At 36.7% G+C, this 26,638-nt stretch overlaps 1 protein-coding gene across 1 annotated transcript in view; it reads left to right on the forward strand.

Annotated features, from left to right (window-relative positions):
* The window catches only part of STRN3 (striatin 3), a 63,300-nt gene extending 36,662 nt beyond the window's left edge, over positions 1–26,638 (forward strand). Inside the window, exons 8-17 of the mRNA XM_084263435.1 lie at positions 1,863–2,003; positions 7,330–7,463; positions 16,396–16,571; positions 16,697–16,744; positions 18,690–18,811; positions 19,770–19,937; positions 20,201–20,341; positions 21,653–21,760; positions 23,529–23,615; positions 23,723–26,638. Coding sequence (XP_084119561.1) covers positions 1,863–2,003; positions 7,330–7,463; positions 16,396–16,571; positions 16,697–16,744; positions 18,690–18,811; positions 19,770–19,937; positions 20,201–20,341; positions 21,653–21,760; positions 23,529–23,615; positions 23,723–23,892 — 1,295 coding nt within the window. The 3' untranslated portion in view covers positions 23,893–26,638. The remainder of the gene's footprint in view (positions 1–1,862; positions 2,004–7,329; positions 7,464–16,395; positions 16,572–16,696; positions 16,745–18,689; positions 18,812–19,769; positions 19,938–20,200; positions 20,342–21,652; positions 21,761–23,528; positions 23,616–23,722) is intronic.

A 26,638-nucleotide genomic window follows, 5' to 3' on the forward strand; every position in this document is an offset into this window, starting at 1 on the left:
TCTGTATTTATGAAAAAATACATACCAATCACTCTGCTAGCCATGATTTCTGGGAATACATAGTAACAGGTGATAGGCGTGAAAAGAAATTTGGATTACACCGTTTCCATTACAATCACCTGTTGATGTAAAAGGATCCCTGTGTTGTATTCAGACTTGGGCTATTATAACTTGGGGCTAATAGAAATCTACTTATGGCTTCTCAGGCTGCCAGTTTTCAGCACAGAATATTCAATTACCTTTTTTACTTTTAATTTCTATAGGAAGATACACTGAGATGGGGCATGTGGATGTTTTCCTTCTCTGTTGTCTGTTGGGGTGTTTTTTGTTCTAGTCTTAAGGACAAACCATAGCCATCCAATTTGTGCTCTGAACATAGCATTGTACGCAGGCACATCACATATCTAAGAATGTTGTTATAACTTTTAAAATACTTCTTATTATACTTGCACTTCTTTGAAAGTAAGAATCTGTAGTTTTCTGTGACAGTGGCACAGTCTTGAATATTAACATTTTTCAGCATGAAATAGGAAGAAGTTTTTTGGAACAGCAGCTGCTCTTGTAAACTTCAGAAGGAAGTTTCTTTCTGTGTTGTATGATGGATTGAGGGCTGTTGTTTGCTTATGTCTGAAGAACAAGAAGTGAGTAAAAATACTGAAAGACATTAGGGGACTGTCAGCTTTGCCTTTTAATCAGTGGGATGAACCAGCAGGTTGAGGGAGATGATTCTGCCCCTCTACTTCACTCTGAGATACCATCTGCAGTGCTGCATCCAGTTCTGGGGCCCCAGTACAGGAAAGACATGGACCTCTCCAAGCAGGTCTAGCAGAGGGCCACAAAGATGACTAGACAGGCTGAGAGAGATCGGGTTATTCAGCCTGCAGAAGAGAAGGCTCCAGGGAGACCTTTTGGCATGCTTTTAGTACTTTAAAAGAAAGATGAGAAAAAACTTTTTAGTGGGACCTGTTGTGACAGGACAAAGAGTAATGGTTTTAAGCTAGAAGAGGGTGGATTTACACTAGATAAGGAAGACATTTTTTCTGATGAGGGTGGTGAGGTACTGGGACAGGTTGCCCAGAGAGGCGGCAGATGCTCCATCCCTAGAAGCATTCAAGGCCAGGTTGAATGGGTGTCTGAGCAACCCAATCTAGTTGTAGATGTCCCTGTTCATTGCAGGGGTGGCTGGATTAGATGACCTTTAAAGGTCCCTTCCGACCCAAACTATTCTGTAATATACTAAATCACTGGCTGTTTAAAGATAGCAGGGGTCTACTTGCATCCATGGAAGTATTCTTGCTATTGTGTTTTTTAAACACTTTGTACAATTAAAATATGATTCAACAGCAGGGAAAGTTAATTGTTTGTTGCACCCCCATTTTGAGTTGTTTGTACTTTTACCCTCATTTTTAAGCTTATTTTTTATTTGCACTCTGTTTTTCAGTGTTATATTGTTTAGTATAGCTTAAGCTGTGTAATAGTATGAGCAAATGTTTAATTCATTTGTATTTTGTTTACTAGTTAATGTTCTTTTAATATTTGGCTTGACTTCTCAGTAGGGCTGTAAGATTATTTTTTTCTCTCCTACAGGAAATTGTAGAATAGATCTGCACAACACAAAGTAATTCTTGAATTTAGAGAATTAAAGCTGTTTGCATGTAGTTTTCAGACTTGATGTATTAACTCCTTTGATTTCCAAAAGATCAATTTAATTAATACACAAGACAAAAGCAAAACACTGTTTTTGTTGTATTGAGGTCCCATCAGTAATTATTCTTGTTTCATTAGTTTAATGGATTTTTAGACTTCAGACAAATCAAGCGGTAGCGATCAAATGAATTTTTGCTGCTGACATTAATTTGCAGGAGTCAACAGGACAAAACTTCACGACATGATAGCTGATCTGGGCGATGATGAGATACCCCACATCCCTTCAGGAATCATTAATCAATCTAGGTCACCCTCTTCTAGAATGACTGATCATGAAGGTGCAAGAGCAGAGGAAGGTACAAAAAATTCAGCTACTTATTACATTTCAGGAGATTTCTTTTAGAAAGCACACGCTGTAATTTACTGTCCCCTCTGTAAAGCTTAATGCAATTGCAGATTGCCACGTTATTATTTTATTTGCAATTCTTCCCAAATGGTTTTATGAGAATATGGCTTAAGTTTCTGTGGCTTATCATGACTCACCATTATTTTATGAGTATTTTTAAAGAACCTAACGTACAGCAGTGTGTCGAAACTATTCGCTATTAAATCCCTGTTGAAGACACCTCCCCACCCCCTGTTAGCAAAACCTTTTACAAATAGGGTGTTACTTATTGAGGGGAAAAAAAAAAAGGTGAGTACTAACATTTAATACACAGTTTGTGTTTTAAAGTGAAATTTAAAAGTGGTAATTGAAGTTATGAGACTAATTTGTCTCTCTTCCTCAAGTTTAATGTTTTCTTTTTAAAAATTCTCTCAATCGTTATACACAAGTGTTCAAGATGCTATTTACTTCTTTCCAAACTATTGGTTTCAATTTCAGTATTATCTGATGCAATGGAAGTTAGTGGCAAGCTATTCTCCAAGTAGTCCAAAATCTTTTATATGCCTTTTCGTTTTTTAATGGTATTCTAATTTCAATGATAAACAAGGAAAATAGTTCCTTTATGTAAACTCTTCCCTCAGAGCACATTAATACAGAATACTCAGCTGAATTCATCTGTGGCTCCTTTAGGATGGTCTGTGACCCTGAGATGTTATCAGCTATACCAGTAGTAGAAAGTTTTTTATATTCGTGATCTTGATAATCTGTTGGCTCTCCTATTCTTTGTTCACCCTTACCCCCATAAATGCTGTCACTGGGCAAGCAGAAAAATAAAAACTTTGCAGGGACGTAGGTTTGTTTGCTCTCCCAATCTCTATTTTATGCAAGTTTCTTCCAACCTTCTCTAATACTGCCTTCCTCTTCATCTTTATTGATTAAAGATGAACCGGTCAAATTTACCTGTGGAGTGCAATTGAAAAACCTACTGGTTAAGTTCCACTGGTTAAAACTTGTGGATGTACATTTAGGTTGTATTTAGATTTACTACTTACAGAACTGAGGTTTCTTTTTAGCCTTGCAAGGTATTAAGCACATGTGACCGTACAGTTACAGATCCCTCAGTCTGTCTTAAGCTATTTTTCTTAAGCCACGTGTGTTGTGCAGGGAAATACCTATGTTCATTGTTGAGGACAGGAGAATACAGCTCTTGTCTCAGAGACTTCTACAATAACACTGGCCAAAACAGTATTTTTAAAGAAATAGTTGCTAAATTCGAGTTTGATAGGCACTGACTAATTGGTCTTACTGGTTCCTGTAGCTGAAACACTGTGCTATATTTCAGATAAATATTGTATACTATATTCAAAGAAACTGTGCCTTCAGGTCTATGTTTTCATGCTATTTAATGTCCTTAAATGTTTTCAGCTTATCAGTGTAGTTTGGGCTTTATTCATTAAGAGGAGTAGTAAGAATATCTCTACTGTGCTATCTGCTAATTGTGGTTTCTGCATAACTTTTAAACTTGAATATTAGAGTATAATAATAATAATAATTTCTGTTCCTGTGTGATCAGAAGTTGCATTTTGAAGACTATGGGGCTTTTTAAGTTTTTTGTCTGTACCATATGGTACAAAACTTCAAGCAGACTCAGTGTTGTCTTCAAATTCATTCTAGGTCTGTCCCTTGTTAACAGGGCCAAATATGTCATGATCATAAAAATGCAGATTTTGCTCAATTATTTATTCAGCTGTGTTTTAAAAACTAAGTATTTTGCACACAACTTTACGCTTTCTAGCTGTGACACACTACCCTATGCTGATGAATGCCAAGCCATAATGTTCATGTGACTTGTATGTAAGGTTTATGCTGCACTCTGGTGTGTTACAGTTCTGATAGTGGTTGATAACTTTGGTGTTGTACAGAGAATAAAGTGTTACTAGGCTCCCTTCTTTTTTTTTTCTGCCTGAGCAGAGCTGGGGACTCAGAGGAAAGTAAATTACGGTTCTAATTGGCCAGGAATATAATTTATACCTCTAAAGGTGTGGAGTTTTATTTGGTTTTTTGTTTGGGGTATGTTGGGTTTTCTCCCCCCACTCTCAATGCCTGGTTAAATACAATGAGAAAATTGTCCTGCTGCAATAATATTTTATAGTTTTGCCCGTACGAAATTGGGGTTTCCATTTCACCACATTGCATGATTTTCAGAAGTAGAATTAACTACAGCGTGATTCTCCATCCACTGTATTGTACAGAAAATTATTTTCACCTATTGTTCTTCTTTTTTAGTATCTACAGATTGTAAGAAATGCTGATTAGGATTCATCAAGCAAATATTTAATCATTGCATTTATTTCACTAGTTTCACCTGCAAAGAAAGTTTACATTTTTAATTGGTATTTATTGATTGCAAACTTAGTTAAATGTATATATTCTATGAGGACAATATTTCATCATGTTAGAAAAACACTTGTATTTTTTTAAAGATTAAAAACACTCAATATGTAATTTAACTTTATCATTTGCATATACATTTGCATTGGGTTTTTATATGCAGAGTTTTGGGTCTTTATTTTTAGACATATGTCTTTTGTATTTTTCTTTTTATAAAAAGAGCTTTCAGCCATTTTTTAAACTTAAATGTTTTTAATGATGCAAATAAATGAAAATGTAGTTATAAAACTATACATGTTGGCAACATTAGTATTGAGGAATATGCTTCTAAATTTCAGATAGCATTAATTTTTTATGTTTTAAATAATGATGCAAATAAAGCTTGATAAATGTTATAACATAGACTGTCAATATGGTAATGGTTTTTCCATTTCTAGTAAAAAACATACTAAAATCGATCTGATAAGGACAGATGACATTAATTTCATACAGAATTAGCATGACAAGTTCCGGGGCATATTTAAACCTTTTGGGTCTGCCCTAAAGATCAAATAGGAGTCACAACAGGATAGCAGAGGTGGAGAGGGTCCTCAAGTTTAAAATAAACACTGCTTCCGTTCCCCAGTGGTCAGCAGCTCTGGTGTGTAATGACTTTGGGAGGTTTGGCTTGTAAATGGATTCTACTATTTGGGAGGCTAGGACCTTGTCAAGACAGAGATAAGCCAGGTTTGGAAATTCCAAATAAAAGTATTAGAGTCTATCTGTGGAAGGTAAAAATAAAATAATTTAAGAAAAAACCCAAACAACAAACCAAACAACGACAACAACAGCAGAGACCCTTAAAAACTTTCTTTCTTTTGTAGCTTCCTTCCCACACACACTGTGAGAAAAGAAACTTGATGTCTGAAGTAACTGAGGAGTTAATTGTTCATTTGAGGATTTCACAATTTAGGTTCACCCATAGAATGTTGTTATTTTATTTCTTCCTTCATATAAAGTACTGCTTCTATCTCCTTTTGTACTCAGCTCAGGCACTTTCACTAGGAAATCAGTCCTTAGAAATTTTGGTCTCATGTAATAAGCATGGATGACTGCATACCCCTCACCTCTCCCAAAAAAACCCAAAGCCCCAAAAATGATAATAAAGGAAATAAGTGGGAACATGGACAATAATTAGGTGTTTTCTAGGAATACATCTTTTTCTTATATGAGTGGTTTGGAATAGACAGTCTGATTGAGGTACCTAGTAAAATATTAATGGTAATTAAAAGCTTATTCATATAAGGGCATGGTAGGCTACTTTGGACTGTTCATTTAACATAGTATTCTAATCAGACAAGACCTTTGTGTATGTTGGGGAATGTTTTCAAAGAGGTAATTGTGCACAGTTAGGATACTCTTGGTTCTTTTTATGTGATTATAGGAACAGCATTTATTCATACATAGATGATATTCTTAGACTCTCACGTACAGTTGTGTTGGCTGTGCTAATAAGATTATGGTTTTTTAAACAGAATCACAGAATCTCCTGAGTTGGAAGGGACCCATAAGGATCATTAAGTCCAACTCCTGGCTCTACCCAGGGCCAGCCAAATAGTACAGTATTTCTCAAGCATTAGAACTTCTTTTTATTCCTGAAGTTATTTTTTTGACGTTGCTAGGCTGGCTCTTCTTTGTACAGCCCAAGCACTCATGCCAGATATCTCTAACTTCACACTGGGTCTTAGTGGCTTTCTTCAGTTGGAGTGGAACATAAATAGGTTACCCTCAGGTCGTGGCAATGCAGAATAATAAAGATGCATATTCAAAACAGGAATGTGTTGATTATTAGTCCTCTTGTCTGAAACTTTTTTTGTAAGACAAAAAACCGGATATGGATGTTTTTCAAATCTGAAAACACTATTTTCTGAATTTTAAGGTATTCTGAGACGTTTAGAAGCAAATTATTTTAAAATGAGACCTTAATTCTATATTCCAAATTAGTGAAATCCAAAAGTCAAGCAAGTTTAACTTTTAAAAATGTGAAATATAATTTCACATACTTTGCAGATTTTTGCATTTAGCTAAATATCACACATAGTTAAAAATTAGATATTCTACCTAACAAGTGTCCTAGTTTTTGCACAGAAAGGAATACTGTTAAGTAAAAGCCGCTTCTAAAATATCATAATGCTTAAGCCTTTATTACTATTCCTTACTGCTAAATTGGTATTTGTGGGTAGAATGAGATCTAGAGATTTGTTGAAGAGTGTAAAGAATATGGGTGAATATTTGAGACTTCATTATTCAGATGTAAATTCAGACTGAACGGTTATTTATCATTTGTTTTAATTGTAAATTATAATTGAGAGATGTTACATTTTAATTCTGGGAAGGCATAGCTAGCAAATGATAAATATCAGTTGAGTGTATTTTAAATTAGAATCCAATATCTTTCTGAGATGTTTTATAGGAGTCCTTTAGCCTGAGAGGTGTAAAATCCTTACACAAGTAAAGACATTTGAGTAGTATAAAGTACAGAGACATAATTGCAAGTGGATACAAAGCAGATAGTGTGGTGTAGTGAATGAAATACTTACCTGAACATTTAGAGACCTGGGAAGTATGTTTGATATTGCAATGTAATGTCAAGTCACTTGTCAGTAGTGTTGAACACCTGTGTAAACTAAGTTGGTATCAAATGACAAAGCATGATATAAGAACTGTGTATTTACTATTTGTGTGTGTGTTTGTACATGTGTGTGTGTCATCATGCTGGTTTGGTTTTTTTTTTTAGTTCGGGCAATATGTAGTACATACAACTTCAGATTTAAACTCTGCTTTGCTTTTAAGTGATTCATAATGCTGTTTTTCATCACTTTGAATTATTACATTGAGACTTAAAGAAATTGTTTTGTTCTTTGTAGCTGAGCCAATAACATTTCCACCTGGAGGAGGCAAGTCATTTATTATGGGTTCTGATGATGTGTTGTTAAGTGTACTGGGCCTTGGAGACCTTGCAGACTTGACAGTTACAAATGATGCAGACTATAGTTATGATGTAAGTGCAATTTTATTTTAAAATTCCTTATACAGTTTAATTTAATAATAATTTGGTTCCCTCTCCCCTGCCCTGAACATTACAGATGCAGAGAACAAAGGTTTCATTGGCAAAAACTTGTACTTGGGAGGAGGAGGGGGCATCTTGTGAATGGACTAAGTAATGTGGGCATCAAAACTAAGTGATTGTTTTCTTGTTTGTTTTCTCCTTAAATAACTTAATACAGATTTTGTCACTGGAGTAATGTCTTATAGTACAAAATAGAGATTGATGTTTTAATGTAAATTTGACCAAAAAGGGGAAATAAACACTGACAGAGTTTTGAGAAGATAAAACAAATACTGATATTAACTTATTTCTTTGCTTTCCCCTCTGATTATATAGTGTTAGCAGCATAGACTATATATAGTCTATATATATTTCAGATATAAGCTTGTAAGGTGTATTTTTACTGCAGTACAGAGTGTTTTGATATTTCTTTTGAACCATGTTCATTAAGTTACTACCAGTAGTGTTATAGTAATTTTTCTTTGCCTAGTAACATTTGATGGCTGTTTAGGGGCATGTTCAGGTAAGTTGTACATACTGTATTTACATGTGGGTTATGATTTTTGGGGGGGGGTCATCATTGCTGTTAAGGTACCTCTCTTTGTTTCTATAACTTTGCAAGTTAGATGCATGGTGTTTGCAGTGGAAATTGTTGCTAGGGATTTTTAGAATCTGCAAAGTGAAGAAATGTTTTATAGCTTTTTACAGGGTTCAAGAAATCTTGTGTGTGACTGCACACATTTTTTAAAAAAAAAAAATTGTTGTTGCTCTTCATATCATAACTAGTAGGACGATCAATTGCTGTAATGAACCATTTCTGCCATAGTACAGGGTGTTACGTTACATAGTTTGATTTTCTGGATAACAAATGAAAATGTCATTTATCCATCCCTCTGTTACTAGACTGTATAAAGATAAATGAAAGCACTTTTAAAAATATTTTAGGTATTTTAAAATTTGTATAATATGTTGTCCTGTTCACTGTATAAGATTTTTCTTAAGACTGTTCCATTTCAAATGACACAACACTTCTGGGAAATTGGGTAACAACATCGGAGTTCAATTTCAGCTCTTTGTGTTTTAACTTTCTCAGGATTTTGCCTTCTGCCTACCTAAATCTTTTGTGTAGTCAAATGGGTTTGACTTGAGGGTCATGTAGAATTTTTTTGAAAATTATTACCTATTTAAAAAAAAGAAATTCAGTGAAACCTATAAGCAAGTGGACTTCAAAGAAAATTTGTCTTTTTCAAAAGCTCCAGTTGTAAATGCTTTAAGGCAGTTTAGACTTGAAACATCCAGTACTGGATGTCCCTAACTACCACTCCTAATTAGTAGCATATTCAGCTGAGATTTATGAAGTGGAGTAGTTTGGGGGTTGTTTTTAATGCTCACTTGTATGAGGAAAAATATTTTAAAGTTGTTTAGAATCTCAAATCAAGCTTCTGAACTTGTCAGGTGATGTTATTTTTAAGTGTTATTCCCATTTTACTGACAGTAAATGAGACATCAAAAAACTAAATGGTACCCTTTTCGGTAGTGAGGCAGCTACAGTTGTGAGATTCGGTCACTGGTTGGTTTTGCATTTGCATTGCATTCTATGTCTGCTTTATTCCTGAGTTCAGAAGTTTGGAGTATCAAGGTCTGTCGGGTCACACCTTTATAAATTTCAAGAAGGGCATCCTGACATTTGTCTCATAAGGCACATGTTTGACATTATAATCTTTTTTCTTTTAAAAGTCTAAAATATTTGTCAGGCACCCAAACTTCCAAGATAGGGTGCATGATAGAAAATCAGTGTGTGGACTGATTAGTATGATGACCATTAGGGTTGGTCTGTAATACTGTGTTTTCATAGAATCACCTTGGTTGGAAGAGACCTTTAAGATCGAGTCCAACCACAGCCAAACCTTGCCAGTCTACCTCTAGACCATGTCCTCAGGTACAACATCTACAACGTCTAGCCTTTGAAGTACCTCCAGGGGTGGATGATTTCACCACTTTCCTGGGCAGCCTGTTCCAAATCTTGACTACCCTTTCAGTAAAGAAATTCTTCCTGATATCTAACCTTAATCTCCTCTGGTGCAATTTGAAACCTCTCCTCCTATCACCTGTTACCTGAGAGAAGAGACCGACCCCCACCTCTCTACACCCTCCTTGCAGGTAGTTGTAGAGAGTGAGAAGGTTTCCCCTCAGCCTCCTTTTCTTAAGACTAAAAAGCCCCAGTTCCCTCAACTCCTCACAGGATTTGTGCTTCAACCCTTCAGCTGTGTTGCCCTTCCCTGGACACACTCCAGCATCTCAACATCCTTCTTGTAGTGAGGGACCCAAAACTGGACACAGTACTTAAGGTGTGGCCTCACCAGAGCTGAGTATAATGGAAGTCGCTTCCCTACTCCTGCTGGTCACACTATTCCTGATACAGGTGAGGATACCGATGGCCACCTTGGCCACCTGGGCACACTGCTGGCTTATGTTCAGCCAGCTGTTCACTAACATCCCCAGTGCCTTTTTCTCCAGGGAGCTCTCCAGCCACTCTGCCCCAACCCTGTAGCGTTGCCTGGGGTTATTGTGACCACGTTGCAGGACCCAGCACTTGGCCTTGCTGAACCCCATAAAGCTGGCTTCTGACCATTGATCCAGCCTGTCCAGGTCCCACTGTAGGGCCTTCCTGCCTTCCAGCTGATCAACGCTCCCACAAGATTTGGTGTTGTGTATAAACTTACTGAGGGTGCACTCAGTCCCCTCATCCAGGTCATTAATAAAGATGTTAAAGAGGACTGGCCCCAGCACTGAGCTGTGGGGAACATCACTTGTGACCTGCTGTCAGCTGGATTTAACTCCATTCACCACAACGATTTGGGCCTGGCCGTCCAGCCAGTTTTTAACCCAGTGAAGAGTATACCCATCTAATCCATGAGCAGCTAGTTTCTCCAGGAGGATGCTGTGGGGAACAGTGTGGAAGGCTTTACTGAAGTCCAGCTAGACAACATCCACAGCTTTCCCCTCCTCTGCTAAGCAGGTCACTTTGTCGTAGAAGGAGATCAGGTCGGCCAGCACTATCTGCCTTACATAAACCCATGCTGACTGGGCCTGATTGCCTAAGTATCCTGCATGTTCTGCATGATGGTACTCAAGATGATTTGTTCCATCACCTTTCCCAGCACCGAGGTCAGGCTGACAGGCCTGTAGTTCCCTGGGTCCTTCTTCAGACCCCTCTTGTAGACGGGTGTAACGTATGCCAGCTTCCAGTCAAGTGGAACCACTCTGGTCAGCCAGGTCTGCTGGTAAATAAGGGAAAGCAGCTTGGTGAGCACTTCTGCCAGCTCCTTCAGTACCTTCCAGCGTATCCCATCTGGACCCAACGACTTGGGGGGGATCTAAATGGCCGAGCAGGTCACTAACCAATTCCCTTAGAATTATGGAGGCTTCAGTCTGCTTCCTGTCCCCATCTTTCCACTCAGGAGTCTGGGTATAAGGAGACCAACTGATCTTACTAGTAAAGACTGAGGTAAAAAAGGCATTAAGTACCTCATCCTTTTCTTCTTCCTCTATCACAATGGTTCCCCCCACAACCAGTAAAGGTGGGAGATTCTCCCTGGCCTTTCTTTTGTTACTAATGTACTTACATTGTTTCTTGTTGTCTTTTACAGCAGATTGAGGTCTATTTGGGCTTTGGCCCTTCTTATTTTCTCCCTCACCTCATCCCTCTAGTCCTCCTGGGTTCCCTGCCCCGTCTTCCAGCAATCATAAACTCTCCTTTTCTTCCTGAGTTTCAGCCAAGCTCTCAGTTCAGCCAGTCAGGTTGTTTTCCCCACTGCCCTGACTTTCAGCACAGTTGAATGGCTTGCTCCTGGGCCTTCAGGACCTCATTCTTGAGGAGGGTCCAGCCTTGCTGAGCTCCTTTCTCTTCCAGGACTTGCTCCCTGGGGAGTCTGTCAACTAGGATCCTCAACAGGCCAAAGTCCACCCTCTGGAAGTCCAGTGTCGCGGTTCTTCCAACCCTCCCCTTTTTTTCCCTAAAAATTAAGAACTCTCAATTTGTGATTGCTGTTTCCTCCAACTATCACCTCACCCACCTGAACAACAGGTCCAGCAGGGTGCCTTCCCTAGCTGGCTCACTCAGTCATTTGCATGGCTCCATTCTGTGTTGGCTTTTTTAATGTCATCATGATTGATAGCTTAATTCCCAGTATCTGTATAATTCTGGTATTAACAAAACACTTTATTATAGATCCCTATTATCTGTTGTTCTCCAATTTTCTCTCTGTTGAGAATTACTATATACATAGAAGGAACAAGAAGTTCTTGGGCTGAAAATATAGCAGTCCAGAAGAACAGTGAGAAGCATCATCACTATTCTTGTACTTAAGGATTTTTGGTTGTTTTTTAGCTACTGTTAGAGGCCAGTGCTGAATTAGAAGTATCTTTGATCAAAATAATGTAATCATTAATATGCTCTGATGCCATAATGGCAAATAAGTGCCATACATCTTTCTGTGCTAAAGAGATTACCAGAATGTCTTTGATGTAAAAGAAGGAACTTGTGATGCCTCCTTCAAGAACTCTAGTAGTACTGTTGGGAGGGCTGGACTACAGAGGATAGCCTATGAGAGACTTGCAGAAGCAAGACTGATTTTGATGTTGCTTGCCTGCAACATCGCAACTTTGTAAGGTGGTATTCTCTTTTGTAGAGCACAGCTTCTTCATAAAAGAGTGTGTGTAGCCATTTTGCTTATTCCAAGAAAAAGGAAGGTGCACCAAGACAAACTCAGGGAACATTACAATGAATAATATAATTGACACCATCTGATTAAACTGTTTCAGGAGAATCTGGTGACAGACCTGACAATAGAATGTTTATTCTGCATTGATTTTGCACAATACAATTCAGAATCTCCTTTGGTTTTGGGAAACTTGAAGGAGAGAACATAGGTTTTAAAAATACGAGTATGAAATGTTGCCTGAGCTAAAAAGGAACTTGCAACAGAACACAGTACTGCACGAAATTGCTGGAGGTTTGAAGGTGTCAGTGATACTCTAGATAAAGGATGATGTTACTGCTTCAGTATAGTTGAATTTTCAAAATTTTCTCATTGAGACCTTTCATTAGAGGCTCTTTAATTACAGCCTGGTTTGGAAAGTATGTGCAGAGAGTTTATCTCGTGCTTTAATACCTGGCTGATACAGGAGACAAAGTTAGAATGCTTTCACTTTCTTACTGGATCATCCGCCAAATAAGAATGAGAACTGATTGACTGTAATTCTAATTTGGTTTCCCTGCTTCCTATCCAGTCCTCCTTTCCCAGTGCTCCTAGCATATCTGCTATCTTTTAAAGCATATCTGAAAAATATGTGGAGGCTTCTGACTTCTTTGTGTGTATTTAAGTGTCAAATAACACCAGATGGAAAGGATTTTTTTATATAATTTTGAGAAGGGAACCTCTTTCCTGCAGTGGATCTGAGGAGACTGAAGTTCAGATGCTGTTAGTTCTCCATCAGAATGTTCCTTCAGGTTAAAAATTCCTTGATAGTTCTTAATTTCTGAAGCTGTTTCCTGCAACTGTGGATCTGCAATGTAGTAAGGCCATGTGTTATCTTGTACCTGTAACACAGTACTTGTAGGATATCTTAAACTCATGCCCCTATGAACTTAGCTGAAGCCAGCTCAGTAAATCTCTATATAAGCAGATAATGTTAAACTAGGTTAAGATTTAAGTGAAATAATAGGAACAACCCCCAAAAAAAAAAAAAAACCCAGAAGGCTTAATATTCCCACTTCTTGCATTGTGCTTCCAGTGGCTGCATGCTCTTCAAAGCCATTATGGTGTATGGATAAAACAAGCCACATCAGGATTCCACTACCTTTGATATTTCACTCCTTGTCATCTCAAGTCACATCTTTTTCGATGTGTAGTTGTTTTACCTCAGTGTGTGCAGTTTCTTATATGGTTAGGATATAATATTTTTAAAAAAATAAATGCTCCCATTTGTGTCTTCTTGGATTCCATAACTGCATAGGATGGTGGTTGTTTCTGCTGTAGGACTGGCTGCATCTAAATTTGGAACTTTCCAGTTCACAATATTATTAAAGAACAACAGATTAAAACATTAGAAGACTGACTACAGTTACTAATTATTGCTTTCTAATGCCTCTCTTTACTGTAGTTGACTGAGACGGGGAAATACGTGTCTCCTTACTGTGCTGTAGGGTTTCTGTTCACTGCAGTGGCAAGGAAGAGCTTCCTTCCCTGCTTTGGTTGGTTTTGTTTGTTTAACTCAGGTGTAGTTTCTTTCAGCCTGGTTTGCTGTTTGTTTACAAGGCAGAATGTATAGACTGCTTGCCTGTGTAACCATACAAACAGAACAAAGACAAAAAGGGATTTTTACTAGGCTTGTTTGAACAAGTATTATAAAGCAGGTGTTTCCGATTCTGATTTCTCCTCTAATCTGTTTAGCAATTTCTTACGGTGTATGGTTAGTATTTTCTTTATTTTGCTCAAAGTTTAAGGAGATTTTGTGGTAAAGTTTTTTTTTTGGGGGGGGTATGTTAAGTGTTTTGTGACTCCTCGACTACACAGAATTTTTGTTTGGATGTTGATGGGTGGTTTTGTGGAGGAGAACAGCTCTTGGGTTTGATTAAACCCTACTAATCTAAGCATCTACTCTGTGGATGTTAGCAGAGAGGGAGCTAGGATCAAAGATTCAGCTGATCCTTCTTGGTCCTGTTTAGTAAAGTCCACCAAAGTTTAAAGAAAATGGCATTTGGAGTTAGCGAAGCCGTATGGTTCCACAGTCTGTCTCATGACTCTCTTAAGACTCAGTGCGGCAGTGTGTCCATGCCTTCTGTTTTGAGAGGCATCCAAGATGTCATACTTTAGAACACTAATACAGTGTTACATTTTACTCTGGCCTGTCTTGTGTTTCATGTTTATCTTTTGTCATCAGGAAATCCCTTTTCCAGGTCAGAATGTGTTTTTTCTGAGGTGTATGATTTTTTGGAAATACACAACTGGTCAGCTTGCTTTCTTAGCAAGCCTTCTTGCAAAGTTTATTCATAAAAATGAAGCTTGTATGCAGTGTAGTGCTAAATAACTTTAAATCTCTATTAAAATATTTCAGTATAAAATATACTCTGAATTAGGAAGATTGGAAAGAATTCTTTATTATGACATATATTTGGTTGATATTAAAGAAATGAACAATTCAGTTTACTTGTGTGGCATAATGAGTTTCTGTTACTTAATCTGAATTTGGCTTAATTTGCACATAGGCCAAAAACTTACATTAATATAAAAAGTATATGTCTGCACATCTGTAACTCAGAACAGTAAATTTTATTGGCTGAGCACTTGTAATTTCTTTGGTTGGATAGAATCAAATTTAGTTTGAGTGAGTAGTGGTAATTTAGTCCAGGATATAGATTTGGTTCAGAAATACTTAGGGAAGGTATATGATACATTATGATCTGACTTTTATTTTCGGTCCTGACAGTACTAAGATTATTAGCTGTGGGAGATTTAAGGTTTTAATAGTGTTGCTGAAAATTACAGAATCACAGGATAGTTTGGGTTGGAGGGGACTTTTAAAGGTCTCCTAGTCCAGCCCCCCTTCAGTGAAAAGGGGTGTCTTCAACTAGGTTGGGTTGCTCAGAGGCCTGACCAACCTGACTCTTAATGTTTCCAGGGATGCCACATATACCATCTCTCTGGGCAACCTGTTCTGGTGTCTCACCATCCTCATTGTAAAAAATGTCTTCCTTACATCTAGTATAAATCTACCCTCTTTTAGCTTAAAACTCCTTGTCCTGTCTCTACAGGCCCTACTAAAGTATCTCAGGATACTGAGACATTCTATCCTACAATTAAGAATTATGCTTTAACCATTAGATGGTGAATAGTGTGTAAGGCAGAGGATAGGATTAGTTTCCATTCATTCTTAGTTTGCTAATTTTGGTCATCTATACTAAGGTCAGTTTTCTGAACTCCCTTCATAACTACTTGATAGGAAGAGAGAAGTTACCTGCACTTGTGTTTCTCCTTATGATGGCAGCTTAGGAACAAGGTGGATATAGTCATTTAGGGGTTGACTTACTACGTAATAAATGATATTCAAAGCTCTAAATTAGTCTCTTCTGGTCACTAGAAGAATTTTATATTTTCTGGGAACTCTGATTTACCTATAATTAATATTTAGCACCTGTATTTTCTGTATTTTAGCCTAACGATTTATAGATTATGAGTGTGAATTGGGTGTTCACAATATGTAAAGCAAACTTTGTGTATTTCTTCACATAACTATTAAGTTATTGTCTCATGAATATATTTAAAACTCACTAAAGACTTTAAAATTATTTATAGGTAGTTATTGTTAAAATCATAACAAATGCCTGTTGAAATTTGTATTGCCTATTCTGTGTACATACCTTCACATGTAGAAGTATTCAAGAATTACATGTCTTTCCTGTCATTCCACTCAAGTTACTCCCCTGAGGAAGATCATTCACTAGGGACCTGAAGCTCACTTTTGTTGTGTTTGACAGTTGTAATCTGTTCCTTTGGTGTGGAGAACATGATAAACAATGAAATGTTTATCTTCCGGGAACAAGAATTAAAGTGTCATTGCACAAAAGGATTGAAACTGTTTTTTTTAAGCTCAGCATTTATTCCATTCCACTCTGGAATGAAAGAAACTCTTACAATAGACAAATTTGTAGACTACCTTCTATGCCAGAGCAGTAGTTACAGATGCACATAGATGGATCAGTAAATACATGTTCAATCTTAAGTCTGCATTTATTAGCTAAATCAAAAATAGCCTGTTTTCCTACAGTGTGGGAAATACATTTTTAAACTCAAGATGAAATGACTCCTTTTCTTTTTTTAAGCTGCCAGCTAATAAAGATGCCTTCCGAAAGACATGGAACCCGAAGTACACGCTACGCAGTCATTTTGATGGAGTGCGGGCATTAGCTTTTCATCCTGTAGAGCCTGTGCTGGTTACAGCCTCTGAGGACCATACTCTCAAACTTTGGAATTTGCAGAAAACGGTTCCTGCCAAAAAGCAAGTATATGGGTTTTTATAAAATATCAATTGTGTTTTAAATGCCATTGAAATATATTTTAAATGGGTTTAGGGTTTGACAGTAGAGATTGATGTAGTGTAATAACCCTTCCTTTCTCTTCCAGGAGTGCCTCGTTAGATGTAGAACCCATCTACACATTTAGGGCCCACATGTAAGTATTTGAAATAGCTAATGCTTGATAAATTTATTAGTGTTACCTCATGAATTCATAAGTCACTTCAGTTTAAAAGCCATTAATATATTCTATTTTCACATATTATAGAAAAGATTCATTATACTATGTAAAAAAAAAAAAAAGTAAATACTGTGTCCTTGTCAGGAGTTGCAGTCTATGATAGAACAATGGCAGATGTTGTTAGTTGCAATGGAAAGGAGAGATTGTAGAAGACGATAATGAAATCACCTGCATGATGCTCATGTGGATTTTATATATGATAGATGAAGAAGATAAGGTAGAATTTGTTAGTCTTACCAAATAATCTTCAGATACAGGTCTGAGAAATTAGAAGTACACGTGCAGTTATGAGCACCAAAAGAGCCCCTCACCCACTGAAAGCACATTCAGTGAGTGAGAAATCAGGACATCAGGCAAGTGACTAGAAGGATTCTGAATTTTTTATGGGCTTGAGCAAGAATCAGAGAGAGAATTTCAATTGTCAGGGTAGGCCAAAGTTGTAGGTAGGGCATGGGTATTAATTCATGCATAGGCCTCTAAAGGCTGGGGTGTCGTGGTTTTACTCTGGCTGAGAGCTGAGATCCATACAGCTGCCTGCTCGTTAAAGGAAAAGAGGAGGGGGAGAATGGGGGGAGGAGGTGTGAGGCAAGGGAAGGGAAAAGGAAGGGGCAAATAACAACCCCAAAACCAAGAAACCAAAAGCCCATGGGTTGGGATAAGGATAGTTTACTAGAATAGCAGAAAGATAAAATATACCAATGCTAACAGGACTTTAGAGCAAAAAAAATATATGAAACTGTTGATACACAATTCCCTTAAGCCACTTGGTATAGATCATAATGTCTTATTCTTGACCTTACTAGCGAAAGCATAAAACTGTCTTTCCTAGGGCTCAGTGACTTATTTGTCCTCATGTTTTAAATACAAGTCGTCATTGAGTGATAGAGGGTCACTGACCAATTGAATTCCTCTCCAAATGTCTGTCTCAATTTCAGCTATTATTTGGGCTTTTGTTACTGAATATCAAAAGGTAAGGTTTGGGGATCTTTTGATACAGAACTGGCCCCCACACTGTGAATTCCAATGAGACTGGTAGTGAAGTACTTCTTTCCTCCCTGAGGCAGTCTATGAGCAGCATTCCCTCTCAGCCCAGCTTTCCTCTATTTGACAGATATGTAGGTGGATTCAGCCAACATCCTTTGTTCTCACCATCTTCAACTACGTAATTCTAGTTTGCTCATCTGCACTTAAGTGACCCTTGAACTTCTTATATCCTGAGCATGGCCTGTGAAGTGAGGCAGGCATCTCAATTTGGGAACATGGTTTTACAATGTAGTTAAACTTAGTGTCTAAAGGAGTAGACCTGCTGATTCCTTTGGACTGCAGCTTGTGCTTGTCTATATCACAGGAAACAGGTTGAAGTTAAACCAGTAGTAGGAGTCTAACTTTGGCCAAAAAGTAGTCTTTCTGGGATTGTTTTTCTGAACCAGTTTACTGGGGCATAGGTTACTATCTGTTTCCTGAAACAGGATGAGAAAATAATTGAGGGGCAAAGAGACCTATAGCCATCTCTTTCAGCACAGCAATCTACTAGGTTGGCACAGATGTACTGTAAAAAAAATCACCATTTGTAGGTGTAGTTACTGTTGCTTCTGAGAAATAAGATGGTGTTCTTTGAATTACTTGAATTTGGATAGTGTTTAGTTAATTTGCTATTAACATTTTAATACAAGTTAGTATCACACTTGAAGATTTTAACAGAATTGCTTCTTTGGAGTTAGAATTTTTTAACTACTCTTTTTTTTCTCTCTTTTTTTCTTTTTGTTTGTTTGTTTGTTTTTGTTTTAAAGTAGATAGCCAAATTTTCAGTTCTATCCTGTAGGTAGTATCAATAAACTTATTTTTTTGTATCTTCCAATAGTGGACCTGTATTGTCATTGGCAATTAGTTCCAATGGAGAACAGTGTTTCAGTGGTGGTCTTGATGCAACCATCCAGTGGTGGAACATGCCTAGCCCTAACGTGGATCCATATGATACCTATGGTAAGCAGTACCTTTTTAAAAGATAAATAACTCATGGCCATTGTTGTCTTCAACATTAATTTTCTCCTTGATTTTGATCTGTTTTGTAGAGCTTTTTTGAAGTGGAACTGACATTTATCAACTAAACTGTGGTTTTTTTCAAGTTTTGTGTGTGACAAAAATTGTTTCTTCCTGCTGGTATTGGTGACTTAATCTATATAGAACCATGATAGGGAGACTGGCAATTTCTGAGGTTAAAAATTCTGTCAGTATAATCTTACTACTAAATATGGTCTGGTTTGTTAATGCAGGTAGGATTTTTGCTGTAATTCTTCTGGGCTTCTTAACAGAACTAAATCTGTAAAAGGCAACCATAAAATATCAGAGAGAAGAATCTGCTTAACCTGTTCCACAGCAGAAATAATCTTCCCTTAAGTATTTGGGTGCTTCAGAGTTTGAGTATTGCCCCTGTGTCAGAGTACACTGAGTAAAAACAGCATTAGGCCTCAGTGTTTGTGTAAAGCTGATTTTGTTAGGCATCTTTGCACCTTGTACAGAGGAAGGGCTGTGACCAAGCGTTCTTAAGATGATGAATTTGAAGGGAGGAAGCAAGTGCTTCAGCAGAGATGGTGACAAGTGTATCATTTTGGAAAAGGGGATGTATTTTTTGTGAGAATTTTGTGGTTTGTTTTTCTCTTCTGGTGTGGGTTCTTTGTTTGGTGTGGTTCTTTCTTTGGGTGGGGGGGTTGTTTTTTGTTTGGGTTTTATTTTGGTTTTTGTTTGTTGGGTTTTTTTAAAGAAAGCTGCAGTGATTGTGTAGAACAACTTCACATGTAGTACTTCATTTGTTGCTAAAACAGGGCTGGGGCACAGGGGAATATGACAGTTTTATTTGGAATTTAATACAGAGGTACAAGAAATACTTATTTAATGTTTCTTCACTAAAAAGTTTTCATTCCTGAACTTCTGTTTTTTCCAGAGCCAAACGTTCTAGCTGGCACATTAATTGGTCACACAGATGCTGTCTGGAGTCTTGCTTACAGCGGTGTAAAGAATCACTTACTATCTTGTTCAGCAGATGGCACTATTAGATTATGGAACCCACCAGAAAAAATGCCCTGTATTTGCACTTACAATGGAGAGAAAGGTAAATTTTTACAGTGGCTTTGAAAAAATCTGTTATGAGGCAACTGATGATGCATCCAGACTCATTACCTCCATTTATCAAAACTAGACAATGGGATTAAAGGGAAAAGATAATATTATAAAGAAAACAGATCTCGTAGTCGAGAGTGATGCTGTAGCGCTGTTCTGAGGGAGGGAATTCCCTCTCTAAAACTAAATGTTTAAACTGCCAAGAATTTTTAAAGCATTTCATTCTTTCCTAAAGACAGTTTTTCTCTTTTCTAGAGCATGGAATACCTACATCAGTTGACTTTATAGGTTGTGACCCTGCTCATATGGTGGCATCTTTTAACACTGGCAGCACAGTCATCTATGATTTAGAAACATCCCAGTCAGTGGTAATGCTTTCCTCACAAATAGAATCTGGTAAGTAAAGCTCTTTGTATTACGTATCCATCTTGGATGAGGTACCTTTGTCCAAGCTTTATTACATGGTGAATTAAATGAAAAAATTTTGCTCCTCTCCTGTATCATGGAATTTGAATGTTGGTTCGATGCTTAAAAGTGCTTGGAAGACAGATGATTGAAAAATCTGTGGATTAGCAGGATTTGAAACCAGTTAGAGATATTGAAAGGAAGTTTTTGTTCTGTAAGCTAAGGTTTCTCAATATTCAGTTGTCTGAATTTCATATTAAAACACATTCATTATAAAGCCTTGACATGGAGGGTATTGAGAAAAGTAATAAATGAGTTAAGCAGAGCATTAGTTCAGTGTAGAGCTCTGCACAGGTTGTGATTAAGCACTCTCTCCTGTGGAACCCTTAATATTAAGAAATTCTGGTGCTACAAATAAGGTACTGTGAAGATGGAGGGTTTTAAGAATTGTTTGTGTCTGAAACTCTGGACAGAAGTTTCTGGATAGAAGGAGCCACCTTTTCTTGAATCTATAAAAGTGTTCCATAAGAAAAACCTTGAGTTTCTGATCACTCCTTTCTAGGAAGGAAGATTTAAAAGCTTAATTCAAGGTATGAATTTGCTTCTCCCCTCAGAGTAGTGCAGTTTACTGTAAAAGCTGGTGCAAAAACTGGCATTTACAGTGAGATAGAATGTCACAGATTGGAGGAAAAGCTTTGCTGGTTTGAAGAGGGAATCTTAAATGGAATCAACAAAAATTAAACACAGAAACTAAGGGAACAAGCCTTAAAACACTGGCATATCAAGATAGAAAAATATTTTTTAAAGTATTCTAGAACTTGTAAAGAGATTCTGAACCATTTGTTATTTCTTTAAGCTGAACTAAGACTAAATATATCTGACAATCTAAAAGGTTAGGTTGGCTTCAGTTATTTGGATTCTATGTTGTTTTTATTCTTTCAAGATAAGTCTTTTGATGTGGAGGCATAACTTGCTAAACTTGTATTGCAGATGCCACAGTTTGTTTCTACTTGGCTAGTGATGCTCTGAAGTACTTGCTTAGTTTACTAGTTCTCAAACTTTTCATCTGTATAAACCACTTGTACAGCTTTAACCTTACACCACATTGGCTAGGGTCTATCTGGTTTAGCCCCATCCTGTAAAGCAAGAAGCTATTACTTATTTCTTAGATTAATTGATGCTTTTCTAAAAATGTTATTGATACAATAGTTAATATAGTAAGCTATAATGCTAAAATATTCTCATTTTAACTTTAGTCCTTTTTTTGAGCCAGGTGAATATTTTTTTATTTATTATTTTCAGGTGTACAATCAAATAATCATATTAACAAAGTAGTAAGTCATCCCACACTTCCTGTAACGATTACAGCACATGAAGATAGACACATCAAATTTTTTGACAACAAAACGGGTAAGGATAAAGAACCTAACTTGTATGTACAAATATGTTTAAAGGAAATGTGGATGAACCTAGGGAGAATCCATTTGTGGAAAACTTAGGAGCGATCTGGTTTTACTCAAGAGCACTTTTGGTTTTTAGAAGGGACGAGGAAGCTGTCTTTAGCTTTTTTTTTTGGTTTTTTGTTTGTTTGTTTGTTTTTAAAAACAAAAATAAGACATTTTTTTACCTGCCATGAATCTACACATTTGAATTGTGGTCACTAAATACATTTCAGCTGTCCATATATTAAAATTTATTACTTTAAAGAAGTAGATGTAAAATAAGGGAAAGATCTTGCAGGAACCATGTAATTGTGTAAAAAACAGGAAACAGAATTAAATGGTCGGTCATTTGGTGAAATAAAAAAAATCCTGGATGAGTGATCAGCAATGGTTCAAAATAATACAAACCATCTAAACAAGGAATACTATGTTGACAGCTTACTGACATTCATTAGTTTAGGGTATTAAAGATGAAGACTGATGAGGAAGAACTGAAGATCTTAATAGATTTGAGAGCAGGCAAATTAAATTTGTATAGGTAAATGTGAAAATATGATTTTAAGGAAAAACAAGCTTTATAATGTAAAATAATTAGTGAGCTGGCTATTTGTACTCCCAAGTAAAACCATGGAATTATAAGAAGAGGTTGGATGAAAAAGTCAGTTTGGAGCTTAGCAGTCAGAACAGCAAAATAAGTGTTGGGGGAAGGAAAGGAATAAACAGGAAAAATTAACCTTTGTTAATACCTTTGTATAAATTCTTGCTGTATCCACACGGATCTTTGTGTTACTCCAGTCTCCCTTATCTCAAAAGGGTTATAGCCAAATTAAAATGCTTCAGACAATGGTGAAAAATGTGATCAGAGACCTTCAGTGTAGTGTTCAGTTTTTCAGAAAGAATCTTAAAAACTAAATAGCTTGAGATTCTTTGGGAAGACAGACAACTTGACAATAGATGATCTGTACCTTCTTCCTGTTGGTCATGATCTTACAGGGATTTATTTGCTCCCTTTTCCCAGTACATGAATTAAGGTTCAGTTGATAGCACCCAACAGATCACAGGTTCAAACCAGAAAGATATGGTTCTTAAATGTGCAATTAAACATTTTGGAATGCTTTTCAAAAAGCATCACGAGTTGTTAAAAGATGTTAAGAATATGACAGTGGAGGTTACTGAAAAGAAATGGATTAAGAGTAGCTGAGTGGAGAGAGAACATGTCTGATTTGTGACATACCTGTCTGAACAACTAAATATTAGAGGCTGAAGTGTGTTCTGGGCAAGTATGACTTGCGGTTGCCTCCTTTTTTTTCTTGCCTAGGGTATCACCAGTAGCCCCTCTCCTAGCAGTGACAGAGGTAGTCATACCAAAAGTCCACCTCAGTCCCTTTTTACAAAGCTTTGTTAACACTGGTCTACCTTGGCTGGTATTAGGACATTTCAGGGACTAAAAATGTAGGTTCTCAGCAAGTCACTGGTCTTCATCGTCATTCTCACCAGTAAAGATGCCAGATAAGTAGAGTGCTTTCTATGGGAATGCCTTTTTGAGAGTTGTGTGCCATTTACCCATCTGCTTCTACAAGAGTCTGCAGTTGAAACTTGATAATTTCCAATAGAATTGTATCGTTCAGATATTATTACAAACTAAATAAGTGTGTTACTCTATATTGCACATAGTGGGGGTGTTATATTTAAGAAACAATCATGCACGGGAAATTCACTCTTTATTTTCCTTTTAGGTAAAATGATCCATTCTATGGTTGCTCACTTGGACGCTGTCACAAGTCTAGCTGTAGATCCTAATGGAATCTATTTAATGTCTGGAAGTAAGGGTTTTTTAATCTTCTGTATGCTCTATAAATTTTGCATTTATGATGCTTGTAGGTATCTGATGAATCTTTTGTCTTTTTTTTTTTTTTTTTCTTCTAAACAGGCCATGATTGTTCCATTAGGTTATGGAATTTGGACAGCAAGACATGTGTGCAGGAAATAACAGCTCACAGGAAAAAGCTGGATGAATCGATTTATGATGTAGCATTTCATCCATCTAAAGCATATATTGCCAGTGCAGGAGCTGATGCCCTTGCCAAAGTATTTGTGTGACATAGCAGAACAAACCTGCATCATAACAGCAGGTCTGTTTGGACAAAAAAGAGGGAATGCGTCACTGCCATCAATAAGGTTACCAATAAAGACACTACATCTGATCTGCCTGGGTGAAGGCTCTTGTGTGGGGCAGGTATAAGTTGGTGAGAAGTCACCACATCTCGAACAATGTCAGGCTCATTCATTAACTGTAATTACTGTATTGGGGGGGGTGGGGAGAAATAAAAAAAAAAAAGAAAACCAGTATTTGTAGCCTTGACTGGATATGAACTGAGCGTATGTCTGTTCTTTAGGTGTCTTTAAGCAAACGTGGAGTCTGATCTTACAAAAGACTTTTATTTGGACTCTGTGTGCTGCCTTAGGGTTAGGAATGTGGTGCTCTTGTGGGGGGAAGTGAGCTCCAAGAGTAGCTTTCTTTTCATCTCTTAGTAATCTTCTGTTTATCAGTTGAATGCCACAGATTCCCCTTTTAAACTTTTATTTTGCTTTAAAGAAAAGGAAATTTAACTTAAAATATTTTAGCATTAGTTGCACAAAATGTTTGGATAAAATTCTAGTTTTTATAAGTCTTTTTATATATTTAGCCTGTCACAACAGTGCTCAAGATTGTATTGATAATGTTTTTCTGCATTATAGAACCCTAAAACACAGAGATCTCACTGACCCGCTGCCGTGTAACCACACTCTTCCCTTCTTTTGCCTAATACAGCTCAGCTAAGTCCTTGCATAAGGATGCTAATTCATCATCATCGCATAACTGTCTTCATAAATAAAGGACTGTAAAATGTGTTCAAATGAAACACAGAGGGGTTAGCACCCCCAAATGAACTCTTAAAAAAAAAAAATTAATCTTGGCATCCTATCACTATGTGATATTTTGTACATCTTACTGTATTTACGAGTTTATTTATCAAGGATTACCCATCTTGCTAATGGCCTATTGTTATTTATTTCACTTTTTGTTGGTCTTTATATCCTTTTATGTAGTGTGTTAAAGGGCCCTGTATATCTATTATGGCACTCTTTGAACAGTCTAAAATAGATGAGAAAATGGGACATTTGATAATTCTAAAGTTGCAAACCCAGAATTTCTTTTTCTTCTGGTGAAGTACCTGGAGTGGAGTTGATTACAAAACCCAATCTTGTTTCAGAACTTTTGGAGTGAAAAATATTTTTATTTGCGTTTCAAATAGAATACAAAAGTAGTTGATTCAAGATTCATAAATCTGCTGTGTTTTGACTAGTTATTCCCTGCTTTTATTTTCTTTTCAGATGTGCTTCAGTTTATGGTGTAACTAAAGATTTTGTTTGTGTAATGCATGATTAATACAATAAAGTATTTTTTCTAGTCTTCCACAAAACTTTTCTGATCAGTTTGCGAGTTTTGATGAGTTTTGTAAGGTTTCTGTTTTACAAACTATGAATCAGCCAATTTTTAAGATTGTACCACATAGCAAAAGTACAGCTGTTGAAAAATAATGTATATAAAATGCATATAATAAATATTAAATGGTGTACCTGTATGTTACTGTTGGCTACATTATTTTGTGTTGCACAGTTTGAAAGTGTCATTCTACAAATTACTAAATTAGGACTAAATTTTGTTTATTATGCTTATAAGCTGCTTTGCTTTTGGAAAATTGTAATAGTTGTCTGGATGTCAACCAACTGTTCGGTTTCAAGCAGCAGTACCCACGTATAAGAACATGTTTCCACAACGTTTTTAAAGCTTTTTACAAGAACAAATTGAGAATTGCTAGTGTGTTCTTAGAGTCTTTATAAGATGATAATCACGCTGTGTTTCACTGTCTCTGTAGATGAAGTGATTCTCAAGTGATTTAGGAGTCAGAAAGATACTATTTTTATTTTAGATTGCCACTAAATCATTGTGTCAAATTAAAGAGAAAAAAAGAGTCATTTTTAAGAGCTTAAAATTTGTCCAAATGTCAGATGTTACCTATTAGCCTTTGTCCATTTCTTTACAAGTCCTCCAATAAAGATGATGTGCTAAAGGGCAATCTTTTTGCAAACAGCTAAACTGCAGGTCAACTTTCAGCTACTCTGTGGTGAGTCACTTTCCTTGAAAGCGTATGAGCAGAAACAGAATAGCACAATACAAATCTTAGATTTTCATGTAAAAGTAGTATGCTTAGGTATAAATTATCTTAAGCTGGAACATGTTCCTGTAAGTGGTTGTAACTGTATTGTTCCATGTAAGTTTCCAGTTTTGCAGTGAGAATGTATCTCATGCCATCTCATTTCAAGCAAATTAGATTTAAAAAAAAAAAAAAAGAAAAAGGAAAAAAAGGTGCTCACGGTAGGCAGAATACTGCAGTTATTTCTGAAATTAATTTTGGTTTATTAATATGTTGTTTGAAATGTTATGTTAAATTCTAATTGTATAGAAATTGGAGAATTTTGTCCTTTATAATGAAGATTGAGGTGAGGCCTTTCAGTAACTGCTTGTAGGACACTAAGACTTTACTTTTGAAAGTAACATTCAGCTGATTTGCACTTTTTGTTCCTTCCAGTCTAGAGCATTCAACTAATCAACAGACAAGAGAGTATTTGAATTTTGTTGGAAGAAATTTCATAATCGCCTTTTCTGAAGCCAAACATTGTTTCTGGCAGCTTTTCCAGACTGCTGCATTTTAATGCTTAAATGAAATGTGATTGTTTAATAAACATTGCCATGCATAACATTTACTTTTTTTTAATTGTATTAAAATTGAAATGGTAAAAC

The sequence above is a fragment of the Gallinula chloropus genome (assembly GCF_964237585.1).
Source record: "Gallinula chloropus genome assembly, chromosome: 4".
NCBI lineage: Eukaryota > Metazoa > Chordata > Aves > Gruiformes > Rallidae > Gallinula > Gallinula chloropus.